This window comes from Malurus melanocephalus, unplaced genomic scaffold, assembly GCF_030028575.1.
Source record: "Malurus melanocephalus ecotype Western Australia unplaced genomic scaffold, MMel_1.1 scaffold_1008, whole genome shotgun sequence".
NCBI lineage: Eukaryota > Metazoa > Chordata > Aves > Passeriformes > Maluridae > Malurus > Malurus melanocephalus.
In genome coordinates this window covers 65,988-83,102 of record NW_026624240.1, presented here as the reverse complement: position 1 = coordinate 83,102, position 17,115 = coordinate 65,988, and the positions used below count along the sequence as shown (strand labels likewise).

Genomic DNA, 17,115 nt, shown 5'->3' with positions numbered 1-17,115 from the left:
CATTTCTGATCTTCAGGGTCATGATCATCACCTAAAAGCTTTGACACAGTCTGTAAATTAATGTCCAGGTCTGAAAAAGCACAGAAAAAMCACTGAACATGCAGCACTCTGGCTATCTGAGTCCACACACACCCATCCATCACTTGGCCCTGAAAGCCACAAGTGCCCAAGACCACACCAACGTTTTTACCAAACACCTCCATCAAGTCAACCCCTTGAACATTTTGGAGTAACCATGTAAGCTATTCTTGTCCTTAATGACATCAACAAGAAGATACTAAAGGAAGATAGCAGATCAAACTGGCTATTGAGCTGTGACAGCATAAGAGTTCCCACAGGTGGCATCAATAGCCTTCCTTAGCCATGAAAATTCTGTCTGAACAGAAGGAAAGTGGTAGGAAAATGCTCCAACACAACAGCCAATTGCGAATGCACTGCCTTTGGGCCAAATCCTTGTTCAGAGAAGCAACAAACAAAAACAGTCCTAGAAAGGTTCTGGTTTGTGAACAAAAACTCAATCCATTATGAGAATATTTAGAATCTTCAGAAGAAAAACATAAGACAAAGCCAGTCACTTGTGACACTTTTTAATTTGTTATGGTCAGATTTTTTGAGGTAAAATCTACAGAGTAAGACAGAACTAGAGGACAGGCAGAGTCATATTTACAGCCATTCAAAACTAACAGTGTTCAAAACTAAAAGCAGAGCTCAGTTGGTGAAAGAAACATGAAAGCATACAAAGAATAGTCGGTTTTTGGTTATTATTAAATTTTATTATATTACTTTCCTAACTACTGAAAGTATCCTGTTGCATTTTTTACTGCCCAATTCCAACTCACCAGCTCCCCCTCAAAACAATTTGCAATACAAAAAGCGCCATTTTTTTCTGTTTGTAGACAACAAAACCACCTGCTTTTCTTCTTCCAAATGTTACTGAAGAGGCACAGCACAGTTAACACTAATGCTCTATTCTTTACCATTAAATAAAAAATAAAACAGTTGAGCAAAGAGAAAAGACCAGACTGAGTCGGTGTAATCATTCAGTTGGATTCTGGATGACAATCAGGAAATAGTCTTTATCTGAAGGGAAAAGAAAAAAGAAAATTATTCTTTCATTGCTGATATTTGTTCACAGAAAGAGTAAATTTCAACATTTTTCACATMCCTCTGATGCGCTGTGGGAACTCCACTGCCCTGACATTCATTCTCAATAAGCAGAACAGGCTCCACGTTTTTGCTAATTTATTTTATGGGTTTTACTGAGAAAAACTCTCAGCTTTAGAAACTGCACGTTACCAAGGCAGCTGAATTTAACCCAGTTTGTGCCAGGAAACAGTAACTGGCACATGCAACACTGGTACAAGGCAGTCACTGCCCTTCTCTCACAGGCACACTGGGGGCTACAGTTTTTCCTGGAGCAACGCTTATTCCTCCCTTTCCATCCTTCCTGTGGAAATCCAAGGCTGCCTCAGCATGAACCAGAGCCTGTGTTAAGATCGGCCCAACTCACCCCTGCCTGGGGGAACTGCCATTCCCTGTTCAGCCTCTGCAGCAGCCCCATCCCAGCAGGGAGAATGCAGGGACAATTCCTGCCACATAAGGGACCTGCACTCATTTTGCCACTTCCCGGYTTGGAATTCAATGAAATACTGAGGATGTTCTGAAAAGAAGGCTGCTGTTGCTGCTGTATTCCACAGCTCACGATTACAGGTACAATGTGCTCTAATACTTTTCCCAGAACTGGAAAATCAGGACTGTTGTGTTTTATTACTCAGTCCACAGTTCTGAATGGAARTTGCTCTCAAAACATATTCTTTTCCAAATCCTGGGGTTTTATACTGAAAAACAAAGCATGAGAGGGTGCAGTACACACTCAAGAGTTATCTAATACCTTCTACTTTGATCAACACAAAATGAGGGAAGGGATTTGCCACATTCCAACATGACAAAGCAAACTTAGGTCAACGATAAAGCTTTCAACTCCCCAGAATGAGGAACAGCCTCTTGGAAAGAAGGGATTATCCAATGTGAGCACAAGCAGCAGGCAGACTTCTCTCAGGCTGACAGTGTCAGAAAACAATCCTGCTGGACCCCTGATTGCAGCTTTCACCCTGCTCTCTCACCTGGGGCAACCATGATTTCATTTTTCTTGGAGCGGATTCGCAGGAATGTGAGGTCGTTCTGGGGATCGATGTCCCGCACGGTGCTCCTGGCCTTCAAGATGAAGCTGTGCATCAGGCCGGCGTACTGGATGGTGGTGGTGTTGTCTATGGTGCTCTTGATGGGAATACCTGCAGAACAGGGACAGCAAGGCTCAAACCTCCACAACCAAATCTGCACTAGCAATCAGCAGGTCCAACCTCAGTGGTCACTGCACCAGGGGTAAGGAGAGGTCTCCTTGAAGGCAAGAGGAAAAYATGAACAAAAACCAAGATGTGAAAAAGCTGAGACCTGGAACCACAAGTGCAGCTGAGGACTGTTTACCTCTAGTATCATCASAGCTTTAGTTTTGCATTTTGAGAGTTAGAAACAGACATAAATCGTAGCAAAACTAATTATCTGTAGAGGAGAGAGGAAATACCAATATTGCAKTTTTTTCTCCTGACTGGGGACACTTTTTCCTTTCTGAGAAGTTCCCAAATATCAGTTAAATGAGATGCAAGTAGGTCAGGCTGGGATCAGTGATCACRGAGGACATCAACTGCTGCATCACACAGCTCCAAGGCTGAGGCTCCAACATCCAGCTGTAAGAGGTGGTGCAGTCCTTGGAGGTCCCRGGTTCAGTGATCACCAGCCAGGAGGGCAGACATGCTGCTCAGCCAGAGCTTTCCCTCCCTTACACTTGAGCCACCCATTAGATCTGTTTCCCCACCAAAGGCCAGTGAAACCCCAGCTCATGTCAGAACACAACAGCCAAGTACCAAACTCTGCAGGGCARAACCAGGTGTGTGCTCAGTCACTGCAGCTTCAGCACAGAGAGCAAAACCCACTCACTGTCATGGAAAAGCAGTGAGCAGGRGCCAAGCTGCATGATCTGATCCTCAGGATATTCACATGGAGCTACTATCATCTTTCCTAAGGATTATTTATTCAATTTTAACTGAAAATCATACTGTTTTAAGATGCTGGGCTGTTCACAGTGCATTCAGAGTGTCCTGAAGAAGTTTCTCTGTTGGACCCTTCAGAGAGTCCAAAAAGAGGTAACTTGCTGATGAGTTCCATGAGGCCACAAGCACAAGACAGTGCTAAAGAACTGGAGTGTGCCAGGTCAGCAGTGTTCAGGACAGGCCCTGCAGCAAGATTTACATCTCATGAGAGCCTCAGTGCTACTGCTAAAGGTATTCACAGACCCGGTCTCCAACACTAGCCTAACTCAAATATTTTGATGCTTTTGTAAATTATTTTAATTTATTTCCTAAAATAATAAAGTGAACGTGTAGAAATGGGAATCCAATTTTCTCTTGCAGCCTGGCTACTGTCTGTCACCTTGGGCTCCAGGAAAACCTCTCCCAAAGCCAGACTCTGAGCTAAGTGCAAGCAGTATGAACAAAGCCAGACTCTGAGCTAAGTGCAAGCAGTATGAACATCAGCACTCCCAGCACTGGCTGGAGTAAGGGATAGGTGAGAAAAGCGAGGCTGACACAGCACCTTCTGAATTCACCACGATGATTCCCTGCACTCCCTTCTGGCTCTGGATTCGCTTCAGCGTTTCCTCCACCTCAGCCTGCAAGAGAAAGCACAAATCAAYACAGGGTTACAGCTGCTCTTTGCCTCCCACCAAAGCTTTGGGATAATGTGGCCAAAAACAAAATTGCACAGGGATGATTGAACAGGCACTGCCTCCTCGGGTCTGTACAGCCAAGTGTCTGYACTTTGGTGCCACTTTTCTGTTATTTTCCATCTGCCTTTGTTCATCACTCATCTGTGATTATCATCYTAGAGCTCCCCTCTCTCCTCCCCAAGCCTCCTGCTTAAGGCTTGCAGCTGGAAGCTGCAGACTGCAACAATTTAGGTGTCAAACAAAAATAGTCTTTGAAAATCCACATRGATTTTATGAAAAAAAGTAGAAAAGAGATACATTGTGTGTGCCAAGATGACCTTCCCTTTTATCAAATGAATGCCAASAGCAATTACAAATAAAAGAAGTGAGGGAAAAACAAGGAATGAACACTATTTGTTTATAATTCTGGGGATAGCTGCAAGGCTGTAACCACTACCAATAATTTACAACTTAATAAAGAAAAAATGCAAATGCAGGCCAAGGTAATAGTCCTTTGTCTTCTCTATAAAAACCATCAAAGGAGGTTTCAGAACCTTCTGCGCAACTTCCATCAAAAGGTAACTATGGGATCTGTAGTAAGGTGGGAAACCCTCAGCACCTGAGCTGCTTTCCACAGCTGGGTGAGTATTTGGCATTTTTTATTCCAATTAAAGGAAATAGAAACAAACAACATCTTTCAGATCCTGCAAGGCAGAGTCCCACAGAAATGATTCAGGAGGGGAGACAGGAATCACCTGAACCAGGACAGGTGAGACCTGTGTGGGGCATTTGGCCAAGAGTAAGTGGTTCCCTGGGCACCTGGAACAAACATCTCCAGCTCCTCCCACAGCAAACAGAGAGAGCACAAGCCCTGTTCCCTGGAAAGAGACCTTGTCCATCAACACAACACAACAAAACAAAACAAAACACAACACCAGCCCAGCCCCAGCACTATCAGCACTTTCCTCAGAGTGCTGCTGGTAACATGACCTGTGGCTCCTAAGAGATGGGACCACCTGAGCTGCTCTTTGTGAAGCAGAAGTTTTCTGTGTGATCCAGCACAGAAAAATTCAAGCACTTTCAACAAAACTCCTGATAATATCTCAGTGTTGGACTATTCTCACATGGAAGACAAGGGAAGTGAAACTAAGAACAAGGTGTACAAATGCTGAGAAATTATAGTGGCAAACTGTTAAATCTATTAAGAAATTAAGGACTAATTTCCTGCCTTCTTACTAGCACTATTTAAGTCTTGATTAAATATTTTCCTTCACAGGACCTTAACMAATCTTTTCAGATTCAAAGCAGCATCCATAAAGAAGGAAAGCAGTTTTTAATTTCCTCTAACACCATCAGCTGATCTAACTCATAGGTGCTCTGRCAGTTCACTGCTACTGATGTGGGAAGATCCTACTCCTCCTATTTTCACCCTGGGGCTTGTCAAGCACCTCTGCAAGCCATTTGCAGTTCACCCCACTAACAAAAACATAACTGACAAAAATGTTATATATTTAATTCATGAAACACGCAAACTCCATTTTAACAAAGGRCTGAACAACTGCAAGAGATAGTATATGGAGAAAGAGAGATGATACATTTTGAAAAAGGAGAATAAACACTCCCTCATCACCATTTTGCTGCTGAATACTCTTTGCTATATGTACAACAGCAGCCTTTGTCTTCCTGTTTTCATCTGGAATACCTGAACTCCTACGTTTGCCTAAAAAATWCATCTTATTAGATAATTTTAATCTTCCATCTACAGCTTCAGTCAGCATTTATTTCTTCACAAATGTTGACATGTATTTTGATCTCCAATTTCATCAACATACAACAGCCAACAACGCATCTGAGMAGGGAGAAACCTCCAACACAATCACAACAGGAGGAATACAGCACAGGTTATTAAACAGCCAAACCCAGTCTCTTTTTCCGGACTGCTTCCAGCTTTAGGGATGTGCCCTGGCAGCCGCAGGAAATGAAGGTTTGGGAGTGAGTATTTGCCCAGCACAGGGCCGGGCTGGATCGGGTGAAGGTTTGGCCTCTCCCCGCAGAGCCTCAGGGCCGGGCAGGGCCGCTGGAGCCCCTCGGACCCGCCGGGGGACCCCCGGCTCGGTCACAGCGAGCCCCAGCACCGCTCAAACACGGCCCCGCCCGAGCAATGMCACAGAACCCGACACGAACCGAACCGGGCCGGGGGCTCCCAGACCCGCACAGTCCCCGGGGCCCGCAGCGGGGTCTCGCTTTTAGCCGGGCCCCGCCCGCACGGCAGCGCCTGTGCCTGAGGGGACGCGGGGCCGGGCACCGGGACCGTACCGGGCCAGCCCCGCCCCACCCGGCCGCAGGATCCCCCGAGGGCTGGGGGCACAGAGACCCCCGGATCCCCCGAGGGCTGGGGGCACAGAGACCCCCGGATCCCCCGAGGACTGGGGGCACAGAGACCCCCAGCGCGGCCCCACCCGGCCCCGGCCCGGCCTCACCCACCATGGTCGAGCCGCCGCCCCGTCTCGGCCCCGGCGCTGCCCCGGAAGCGCTTCCAACGCGGGGCGGGGCCGCTCCGGGGACACCGCCCCGAACCCCCAAATCCCTCCGAACCGCCCCAATCGCTCCCAACCTCCCCCAAAGCCTCGAGGCCGCTGCCGGGGACTCGGCGGGTCGCTGATCTCGCATTAGGGACATCAGCGGGAACCCCCAGCCTTGCACTACCTGAAAGGGATTTACAGGAAAGGTTGGGCAGGTCTATTTACAAGACCCTGGAGTGGCAGGACCAGGAATTGGTTCACAGTGAAAGAGAACAGGCTTAGATTAGAGATTAGGAAGGAATTGTTCCCTGTGAGGGAGGTGAGACCCTGGCACAGGGTGCCCAGAGAAGCTGAGGCTGCCCCTGGATCCCTGGCAGTGCCCAAGGCCAGGCTGGACATTGGAGCAGCCTGGGACAGTGGAAGATGTCTCTGCCCGTGGCAGGATGTGGCACTGGATGAGCTTTAAGGTTCTGTCCAACCCAAACCCAAATTTCTGTGAGTCCATGATAATAGGCGAGGGGAGTTCTTCGTCCCCACAAATGACCATGTCCCCTCAGCTGCTGCCGGAGCCCCCCYGGACAGGAGCAGAGCCACTCCAGGGCACGGGGCACCCTAAAACCCTGGGACGTCCCTGCCACAGCCCCGGGGATCCGTGTCCTGAGGGTAACAGCATCTGCTGCCCCTGCCAATAAGAAAGGATGAGCTCTCAGCTCCCTTGGGAAAGGACTGGGGATGACCCCCAGTCTGGTGGCAAAACAAAATAATGTGCTGAAGAACTGCATCCTGCATGACCCCAGCTAGGTTCTACACACACAACAGCAGTATTCGGGACTTTGCCCCTGTCCCCAGGCCCTGCTAGAAGTGGGACAGTCCCAGAATGGTTTGAGTGGGAAGGGACCTTTAAAACCCATCCCATCCCACCCCCTGCCATGGCAGGGACACCTTCCACTGTCCCAGGCTGCTCCCAGCCCCGTCCAGCCTGGCCTTGGGCACTGCCAGGGATCCAGGGGCAGCCACAGCTTCTCTGGGCACCCTGTGCCAGGGCCWSYCCACCCTCMCAGGGAACAATTCCTTCCCAATATCCCATCTAACCCTACTCTCAGTCAGTTTGGATGCCCTTTCTTTCAGCACTGGGACACCACAATCTGCAAACAGACATGGCTCACGCTGAGCTCGCACAGCACTCACACGTATTTGCTGGGTAAAATGTAAAACATGCCCTCACAAAGTGTTTCTGGATTTTTTTTTTCTCTTTGAAAGCCAGGATTTGGCACAGCAAGTAAACTCACTGGCCCTTCCAATCTGTCAGGGGCTACTTTCTCCCTAGAGAAAATGACTTCTCCAAYGAGTCCTGTCATTTGTGCGCTGCTGGGCTGACAGGTTGAGACTGGATATAGGATCAGGCATTGCCAGAGATCAGGAAAAAAAAGTCCTTTAGGATCCAAGAGATACTGTTTCCTCTTCTTGTGGCTATTTACAGCTCTGTAACTTAATTTCAGTTAAATTCTAATCTCTCTTACCAGTCCAGCAACAAATTTTACAGCTTGGCTACAGCCAAGTGGTTTTGCCACTTCTAGTGGCAGATTTAACTTCTAGTCCCAGCTGWGATGGTATGATTTGGGCAATAGTGAGGATGTGGTGGATAATTTGGGCAATAGTAAACAGTGCACAGCTGCCATCAGAYACCCAAACCAACCATTCCCATCCTGCCATGAACAAAACCAACACCCACACCCAGGGCWGGTGCTGACATTAGCACCATCATCATCAAAGCCAACAGAAAAAAACCTGAGATGTACATTTATCATACATTGCATTGTGATTATTTKTCACCTTTTTAAAATAAACTCCAGCTGTATGTGAAATAACCTTGTAGCTGTACTCTTATAAAGCTGCTCAAAGCAGTGTCTAATTTTGGCTTTACACAACTCACTAGAATGCTTTTAAGTGGTTCAATCCAAAGCTTGGAAGAGGCAACTCCACACCAACGTCCCTGCTGCAGAAAAAGGCAGTTGTAACTGCACATATTTGCCTGGCATGGGAAATGATCACTGGGATTTACTGCCACTGACAAAACTGTGTTAACTGAGACTGTGGGAACACCTTGGAGAACCCAGTGGGAAGGTCAGCAGCAGGGAATATCACCACCTGCAGCAGGGAAGGATGACCACTTCAGGGATCAYTTGACCAAAGTGGACATAACCAGATCCCCGAGACAGAATTAACAAGGTTGGAAAAGACCTYTGAGACCATMAAGTCCAACCTGTGACCTAATGGGATGTGTCCCTGTCAGCACTGAGGGAACTGGAACATCACTGCAAAGCCCATCTCAGCTTTGGGAGATGGGAAAGCTGGTGGCCAGCAGGAGAAGTCCTGATGACAGGAAGAATCTAAATGCCACCTTCGCCCCTTCAAGGAGGATCAGGGACATTGCAAAGCTGTGGTCTCAGTGGAGCTTTTCCCCCCTCCTCTGTGGCATTCTGTCAATCCTAACCACTTGCAATGTCATTCCTCATTTCTGTTATCYCTACAACAGTGCTACAAGGAGATGTTACAGCTGTGGCTCCTGCAGAACCTCCCTCCAGCCCATCTCCCTCAAGGCTCAGCAGCCTCACAGCCCTCACTAGCTYCTCAGGGCAGCATCCACAAGCACTAAAAATCCAGGAATTGTGCCCAAAATCTCCTGCTCAATTTCCAATGTGATAATAAGGGCAGAAGAGGTCTCAGGAAAGAACCCTTTCTTTCCAGGAGGATTCTTTAGAAAAGTCCCAGCAGTCCGACCCTCACCCCCAGGAGCACATGTGGATATTCCATCACACACAAGGAATAAGGACCRGACCACCAGCTCTTTAAGTAGTTTTATAAAAGTATTTGACTTACTGAGATACTGTTACAGTTACCTGAGTATTTGAAATTACAATGCAAGGAAATATCAACAATGAATTTCAGTACAATATTTTACAATCCAGTGCTGCTGATCCCAGTTTCTACACGAGTTCACTAGAGCACATATACACAAACAGTGATTCTTGGAGAAAATTAAAAGACATCACAAAAAAGGGGGCTGGAGATACCAATATAACAGAGTTGAGATTACAAATCCAGTGCAGCATGTAATAAAATGAAAAAAAAAAAAGAACCCAAGTATTTTATTTTTCTCAGAAAAATTAAAAAATTATGTTTGTTTTTAAAAACACAAGCAATTGGATTTAAAAAAAACCCCAAACTTCCACACTAGATAAAGACATGATGTATTTACTGTGCATGTCATTAGTGTATGAACAGTTCCTGAGCTACTCATAACAATAAGGCTTTGTTAATTCTCAGCATTTCATTTTCTCACATCATTTTCATGAAGGAAAATTCTAAATAAAATTTAATACGTGGTAATTAGGATCAACTGACAGATGCATTTAAGTGTGCATTTGTGACATACTATGAATTTATGCAGCTCAGGTTGCTAAAACAGTTGAAGCAGTAGGAGACAAATTCATTAATCTCTGCTGAAAATCTCACTTGTAAATCCAATGCACAAAAGCCTGTTATCTGGGATAGCAGCTGCTCTGGGCTCATCCCTGTATTGCTTCACCAGATCCCCAGAAAGAACTAAAAAGTGCACCAGTGGCTTGTATTAGTTCCTTTTAATTTCTACACAACATGCTGTAAAAATTGAACAGATTTGTTAGCATTCACTAGTCAAACACCTAAGGTATCAGAACTTGTACCTTCAGTAATATTGCCAATTTAACACTGCAAAATTGCTTTAAACTTTTTGTATTTGGCCAAATCCAACATTTCACTATTATTTTTCCCCCTCAATGAATTTTTTTATTTGCAATATTTTTWAATCATATCTGGTGCTTGGGATATCCAGCCCCCTTTCTCCCATCCTGGTACAGCAGAAAAGACATATAAACATGCCATTTAAATTAAAGAAACAATGGAATAAGTGGAATCCTGGACATCAAAAATATATACAAGCAGGTACGTTCTTCCTGAACTAAACATTTCAACCATAAAAATATTCAACAGCCAAACCCTATAGAACTAGGGTTAAGGCTATTTCAATTATAACTATTCTTTATTTTAAAAATATAGGGCTGACAGCCTTTTGGGTGATATTTATACATGAACAATAGTTCTAGGTTCCCTATGTGAATTGTAAAGCAATATGCAGAACATAGACTATTTTTCATAGCTTAATCTTGCATTATCTTGCTTAATTTAATCTCTCTTGTAAATATGTTAGATAACTACATTTCATTGTAAGAATTAATATAAACAGAAAATATATATAAGGCTTTTTTATTTTTTCTCCTTGTGAGCTGTGTACTGGAATAGATCCAAATGTTGTGGAAGTTGGCAAATCTCCTCCCAGTCACACCTGAAGGTRAATTCTCACCATCAGTGAAACTTTAAACAAGGGGCATTTCTGTATCATCAACTCTCCCCGGGCCTTCTTTCAGTTAAGCCTGACAAGTCCAACCCTCCTGCCTTCCCAAAGCATTCACCACTGAGACCTGATGCACTTGTGAAGTCAGTTAAAACCTGTAGTGTCTTTGTTCTTCTTAAGTCTAAAACAGTTYTTCCCTCTTGCAGTTTAGATGGATGAGACAGCAGGAAAGAAATACTCTTTTCCAGACTGAAGGTTAGTTTTACACTTTCCCACTGTTCTGCCTCAGCTCTGTCATCTCAAAGAGTCTTAAATGCAGCTCCTGGCCCAGTGCTCTGAGCTGCAGGTTTGCTTTAATACGTGCTACATGTTATTTCAAGTGTCACATCTCTCACTGTGGCTTAACAGCCCATTTCATTGGTGTCTGCCTTCCTCCCTTCAGGGGAAGGGAARAGGGCTGACCAGACCCAAAAAGTGCATTCAGTCTAAGGGAGAAGTAAAATGCAAAATGTTCTTGTAAACCAGAGAAGAATTAACAGATTCTAAAAGGAAATAAAAGGTGGTGTTAATCCAACAGGAACTCGCTACAAAAGTTACTAGCTGTAAGCAGCTTAAKGTCAATTAGCTTAGATATCTCCCCAAAACCTTCAGTTTCAAACTTTATAGAACTATTTATTTACTGATGCTCCAGCTTTTCAAAAACCTGCAACCCATGTCTGAACTCTCTAGTCCTCTTGGCCTCAGCCAGTCTCACACATCAGTTCATCCGCAGAAATGTGAGCAGATCATTTTCTGAATCCAGTTGTTTTGTGTCTCTTCCTGAGAGCCCAACGAACTCTTCGGAGCAAATTGACTGCAACATGTAGGAAAAACAGCGAGGGTAATGTCCATKAACACTGCTGACAAACATCAGCCTGCAACACAGGAACCTCAATGGAATCAGTGCAATCCCAGCTGGGCTTGTCTTTTGCAAAACAAGTGAAGTACCACAGTGTTAATATTGATTTCAAAGTTAAAATGTGTTACACGGCAAAAGCTCAAAGAATCCTTTGGAGGGCACAGAGCAGTGTTTCAACAACTTTGGGCAGGTGTCTGTTTTGTTGACAGGAGCAGGATTGGGGTACACCAAAGCRAAGCTATGCCCTGGATTTGTGCCACAGTTTGACATCCCCTTAACAGCAGCTTGAGTCCAGCTGGCCCRTGAGCAGACTCCAGGCAGGGAAAAACAGTCTGGCCACACTTGAGTTAGAAAAAGGAGCTTAAGGAATGGAGCTGCTCACGGCACAGAGGGGATCCAGGCTGGCTGACACTGCTGTGAAGAGGCTCAGGATGCTGCTGCAGCATTGCAGCTACCAATGAACTTCCCAGTGCATCAGTAGCAAAAATGCTACTAAAAAGGAAAGACAAAACTAKTGTTAAAAATCTGTCAGTCATTAAGGACACATTCTAATTAATGAATGGTAAAACAAAGCAGAGCCCAAAGCTGTATTAAACCTCTACTTCAGTCATTAGTCACTTGTAGCTGTATCTGATTGCGCATTTGATTTCTCAAAGTGCTCAGTAGAAATCCAGACTTAATGTGGATAACCTCAGGATAACATCCATTTATTTACACATTAGTATTGTTAAATAAATCCAAGTCAAGTCTACTTTACAATGAAGTGTGCAACAAGCAGAAGAAGTGAAGAACATACATCGTGTTGAGTTCACATTCTTCAAGGTGCAAATTTCAGCTACTCTTGCCCAAATCCCTCTGTTTCTTCAATTGCAAATAACAGCTTTTCCTTCAACTGCTCATAATTCTTATATGGTGGAAGGTCTAGGCGATTGAAACTGAAAAATAAAAAAAAATTTAGGTACTGATGAAGAATTTAACAGTCACAAAAAATCCATTATGAATATGGGTGATTCATACGGGTGATGAGGGTTCGAATTTTTGCTTCGGAGATGGATAATAGGATTTATACCGTGAGAAAAGCYGACTACTGGTATAAATGTATGTATTTCTGAGGGCAGAGGTTAGGATTCAAGTGCTCAGACAGCGATAGTTTTCACTAACTTTTCCTAGTCAGAAGAAAACCAACCTCTAGCTGGTTCATTACAGTCATCATTCAGATTCTAAATTCTCAATTGTTTCTATTTTTGCTAACCACTTACACATGAAGAAATGAGTAGACGTGACTTTTTCTCTGGGAAATGTGTGAATGTGGCTATTTCACTAAGAAGTGCAGTGATAACAAAGGACAGTTCCAACCTTGTTGGACAGTACTGTTAATTACTTTAAATGTTCAGTAATACACAAATCCATGGAGTTTACAATGGAATCGACTCCATCCCACAAAAGCTTTCCAGAAGTTCAGCAGCTATTCAACACCACGGTTTATTGGTGTAACTTGTATTTGCTTTTACAGAGTCTCAACCATTTCAGCACATTGCCCATTTACTAAAATCTAGAAGCAGACTGTGGTCAGCAAAACCAGAGCAATAGCAATATTCTGATTTGTTATGTACTCACCAAGTATGACTTCTAGGTAACCAGTTTTCCTTTCCAACTTTCTCAATACAGAATTTTTGGGGCCCGTTGCTCCCTGTAACAAATTCCAATAGACAAGGCATAGGTCCAGCTAACCCTTGGRTCACTATATAACATACCTGAAGCATGCAAGGCTTAAACAAAGACAGGATTATCATTATTTGCACAGAGAAGAGACATTTGTCCCACTACACAGTTCTGCCTGGATCAAAGCATGCWTGTGGAGAAATGCCTCACTTTGAAGTGATTTTAAAGCTCAATCAAAAGGTGCAAACATTCCTTCCATCTTCTTCCAYCAGAGCTCAAGCATATGCAGGGCTTACAAAACAGCATTCAATATGAAATTCATTAAAAATGCCATAAATATATAATTTGGTTCTTTTAAAAAGTATCTCCTGCATTAGAGGGGTTATTAATACATACCCATGAGGTCAGCAAATCCTCCCACTGGCAATCTGCATGTTCCAGTCACAAACTGCAAGAGTCTCATCCTCTTCTCATTATCTATTTCTTTCACAAACTGAAAAACARTAATTGAAATAAACATTTATGGGTAGATTCAATATTCAGATTTTCACCTCATCTCCATCCACAGATGAGCTGTTARGAACAGCTGGATTAGCAGTGAGAGTTTCTATCTGCACTCTGCAGGTGTGCTCAGTGTTCTGACTACTGTTCACTGAGCTGTAGCTGTGCTCTGTAACTTCTGTTGGTCTGAGAAAAAAAGCAAAGCTTTCAAACCTGCCAGAACCACACAATCTGCCTGCTGGTCCTGGTGTAGTGCCTGTAGATGGTGTGTCTCTGCCAGTCATTCAGATCGATTTCTTGCATTCCACAGAGAAGCACCTTTGGGGCAGAAAATGGGAAATAAGCACACGAGTGCAAGTTATCACCTTGCTTCAGTCACCTCCCACCTAACAAAAGAGCACAACTGTATCCCCATTTAGCAGCACCTGCAATGACAGTGCACTTGGTTTAAACTTCATCCAAAACTTCTATAAACAAAGACTGCTGACAGTTCATGAAGTATATTTGKAGAGGCCACAAATTAGAGAGCATCTTTACTGTGAAAAATGGAGAAATGGCTTGCAATTTTGGGAAGGAATTGTTCCCTGTGAGGGGGGTGAGGCCCTGGCAGAGGGTGCCCAGAGAAGCTGTGGCTGCCCCATGCCTGAAGTGTTTAAGGCCAGGCTGGAGGGGGCTTGGAACATCCTGGGATGGTGGAAGGCATCCCTGCCCATGGCAATGGGCTGGAACAAGGTTATTTAAGGCCCCTCCAACCCAAACCATTCTGGGATTCTGTGCAGACATTCAAGCCAGAAAAGTTTATCTTTGCCTAGCCATACAACTCTTCACTAGGGATGTGATGTTTTGTTTTGATGGTTTTATTTTTAAAACTGAACAGATGCTTCAGAAAGTGTAATTTTGAGAGATCAAACCCAAACTGAGAACTTGGCCCAATCTGTATGCAACCATGCATTGCATATCTGATTTTATCTCCCATTCTGTCAAGTTACTCATTCTTTGAACATAGGCAAATCAAAGAATCAAGGAAAGAATTCTGTAAGGAATTTCCACTGACAGACTCTTGGCCTTTAGAAACATCTAAGTAGGCTGGAAAGAGGAAAGTTAAGGAAAACACACTAATCTAATACTACTCCATGAAATTTACCCCATATTGCTGATAAGAGTTGTCAGCCCTAACGAGTTCTGCTCTTCAGATGTACTGACTGGAGTTTAAGCATTTTACATGTAATGACTTGATCCAGCAATAGCTAAACAATCCTTTACCTCCAGTTCCTTTGCATCAAAATACTGCAAATACTGTTGTGGCAGAATTTCATTGAAGCCTTCAAAGAAAGCCTGTGTCTGCTCCTCAACACCTCGGGACAATCTCCATTCTGCTACTAGCCTGGAAAAGAGGACACAGCAACATCATTTAATTGGCCCRTGCTAACCCAAGTTCGTATCTTTGCCTATTTTGAGATGAACTGTAAAAGCTAAGTTAAAAAAACCATGGAAAGTCTGGAAAGTTCTGGGGATATAGCACTGTATAATTTTATCAGCAGCCTTTAGTCTGTGCAAACGATTTCATTTTTTCCTCTAAATTAAACCCTAAGTGTTCAACCATTCTGCTACAGAGGYGTTTTGGACTCAAAGAGGAGGCAGCATCTCTTCACTGATTACATTAAAGAGAGCACAGCAGTCCCGAGGTATTTGAAGATTTTGTCTGACATTCTCCCCAGAAATCTCAGTTGTTATCCATGACAAGGTAAAAAACAAGTCAAGTTGTACTGGTGAAGAGCAGCAGGACTGCCAGCTTACCAAGCAGTGACTATGTCCATTTGGAAAGTTCCATATTTGTTTCTGTTAATCATGAAACTTTGCTCTGTGGCAGAAACTCCACTCTCCATTAATAAAAGGGTGAAAAGCAGGCAGGAGACCCGAAGAACCTGAACCCAGGGAGAAGCAGATATTATGCTGAATTCAAGCCTAACCTGTCAGGAGCACTGGAGTCTAAAGGAGAGGTGGCTATTTCTCATTTCAGTCCTAGAAACTTGGAGGGCTTAAGGCAGGACTTGTAATAAGACAAAGGAATCTGAGTGAAATTGGAATCCGAGCTCTCCCTGGGTTCCTAGAAACTAAGGAATGATTTTCTGCAGATCCTTTCTCCAGTCAAATGCCAGTGTRTTTCTTGTGCAAACACCACCTTTTTGTGACTCACTGAAACATCTGCAGATTTCTCATGTGATGAAAAGAGCCCACTCCTGACTCCCTCCCCCTGCCCATGGAAAAACCCTTCACAGAACACCTCGTAACAAAGAGGAAAATTCTCTGTGATTCAGTTTAGTTTGTGCCTGCAACATGTGATGACTTTTTTTTTTGCAAGTACATCCTCCAAGCTTTTATATTGAAGTTCACACCTTAAAACAGAGCTGCTGTACTGCTGAACATTGATGGAGGGGATATTTCATGACGAAGCAGGTCACTGATCACATTTTTATTCCTTAACCACTCTTAGGCTCCTTCACTCTTAATCTATCGCTTTAAAACATTTTTGTGCTGCAAATACAATCCTTACTTTATGACAATACAAGCTAAGACATCATTCATCACACTATTACAACTACAAGACGAGTTCAGAAAAAACTGATAGCAATTCCAAACATCTTTGAAAAATAAGAATCTTCACAAAAGCATCCAAAAATGTTCTCAAAAAAAAAAATCAAACCACCAAACCAAACCCAACAAAAATTCAACCCCCCAGAACCCCAAAAGAACCAGAAATGGCTGGCTAGAACACCAGCAGGCTATGAAGCAATATAATTATAATAATACACACATGTAACACTTTAATGAAATACCTGATTTTCACAGCTCTTGTCATGGTGTTCTGCTAAACTAAGTCTAGGGAAAAAAGGTGGACTTTCTTCTAACCATAATCTTTAGGAAAAGTGGATTTTAGGAACTTATTTCTATCAACWGTCCTCTTTCTAATCTGAGATCCAAACAGCTGTTGTCAGCATCAGCAATTATTCAGCAATGCTTTAGATGWCAGTCCTTTCTTGCTAGAACTTAAGAAAGAAAATGACAGAGAAAGAGTATTTTAAAGTCTTCACTTATTCTCACCTGATGTAGTCTTCTTTATTTTCTTCTGTGACCAGAATGTTGCTACCATTTGGCTTCAAATCATGGCTTTTGATTTCACCTAGTATTTCTTTATCAACAGAAAAAAACATTTCCAAGCCACATTCTTCAATATCATTCTCTCTGGAAGCAAAAAAATACAATTTTCAGTAACTTTGTTGAGAACTTGCACTTCATAGAGGAGATGAGTATGAAGGATGTTAAGGTAAAAGTTTTGGAGTAAAATGGTCCAGATAAGGAAATGATCCTTACACAATAA

The 17,115-nt window shown here is 43.6% G+C and overlaps 2 protein-coding genes across 7 annotated transcripts in view; both read right to left on the bottom strand.

Annotated features, from left to right (window-relative positions):
* Window positions 1-544: 544 nt before the first annotated feature.
* DYNLRB1 (dynein light chain roadblock-type 1) lies at window positions 545-6,430 on the bottom strand. The gene is made up of 4 exons (XM_057386618.1): window positions 6,245-6,430; window positions 3,649-3,724; window positions 2,124-2,291; window positions 545-1,080 (listed from the first exon to the last, which is right to left on the bottom strand). Exons 1-4 carry the CDS (start codon window positions 6,428-6,430, stop codon window positions 1,037-1,039), a joined length of 474 nt encoding a protein of 157 aa, XP_057242601.1. The 3' UTR covers window positions 545-1,036.
* A 2,676-nt stretch (window positions 6,431-9,106) lies between these two features.
* ITCH (itchy E3 ubiquitin protein ligase) overlaps window positions 9,107-17,115 on the bottom strand; it is a 57,202-nt gene continuing 49,193 nt past the window's right edge. For 5 of the 6 annotated variants that reach the window (XM_057386617.1, XM_057386612.1, XM_057386616.1 and 2 more), the window contains 6 exons: window positions 16,839-16,979; window positions 15,000-15,120; window positions 13,950-14,054; window positions 13,632-13,728; window positions 13,191-13,263; window positions 9,107-12,508 (listed from right to left, as the gene is read on the bottom strand). In XM_057386617.1, the coding sequence (XP_057242600.1) occupies window positions 12,409-12,508; window positions 13,191-13,263; window positions 13,632-13,728; window positions 13,950-14,054; window positions 15,000-15,120; window positions 16,839-16,979 (637 nt within the window). In that variant the 3' untranslated portion in view covers window positions 9,107-12,408. The remainder of the gene's footprint in view (window positions 12,509-13,190; window positions 13,264-13,631; window positions 13,729-13,949; window positions 14,055-14,999; window positions 15,121-16,838; window positions 16,980-17,115) is intronic. The other variant, XM_057386615.1, reaches the window with a different exon arrangement.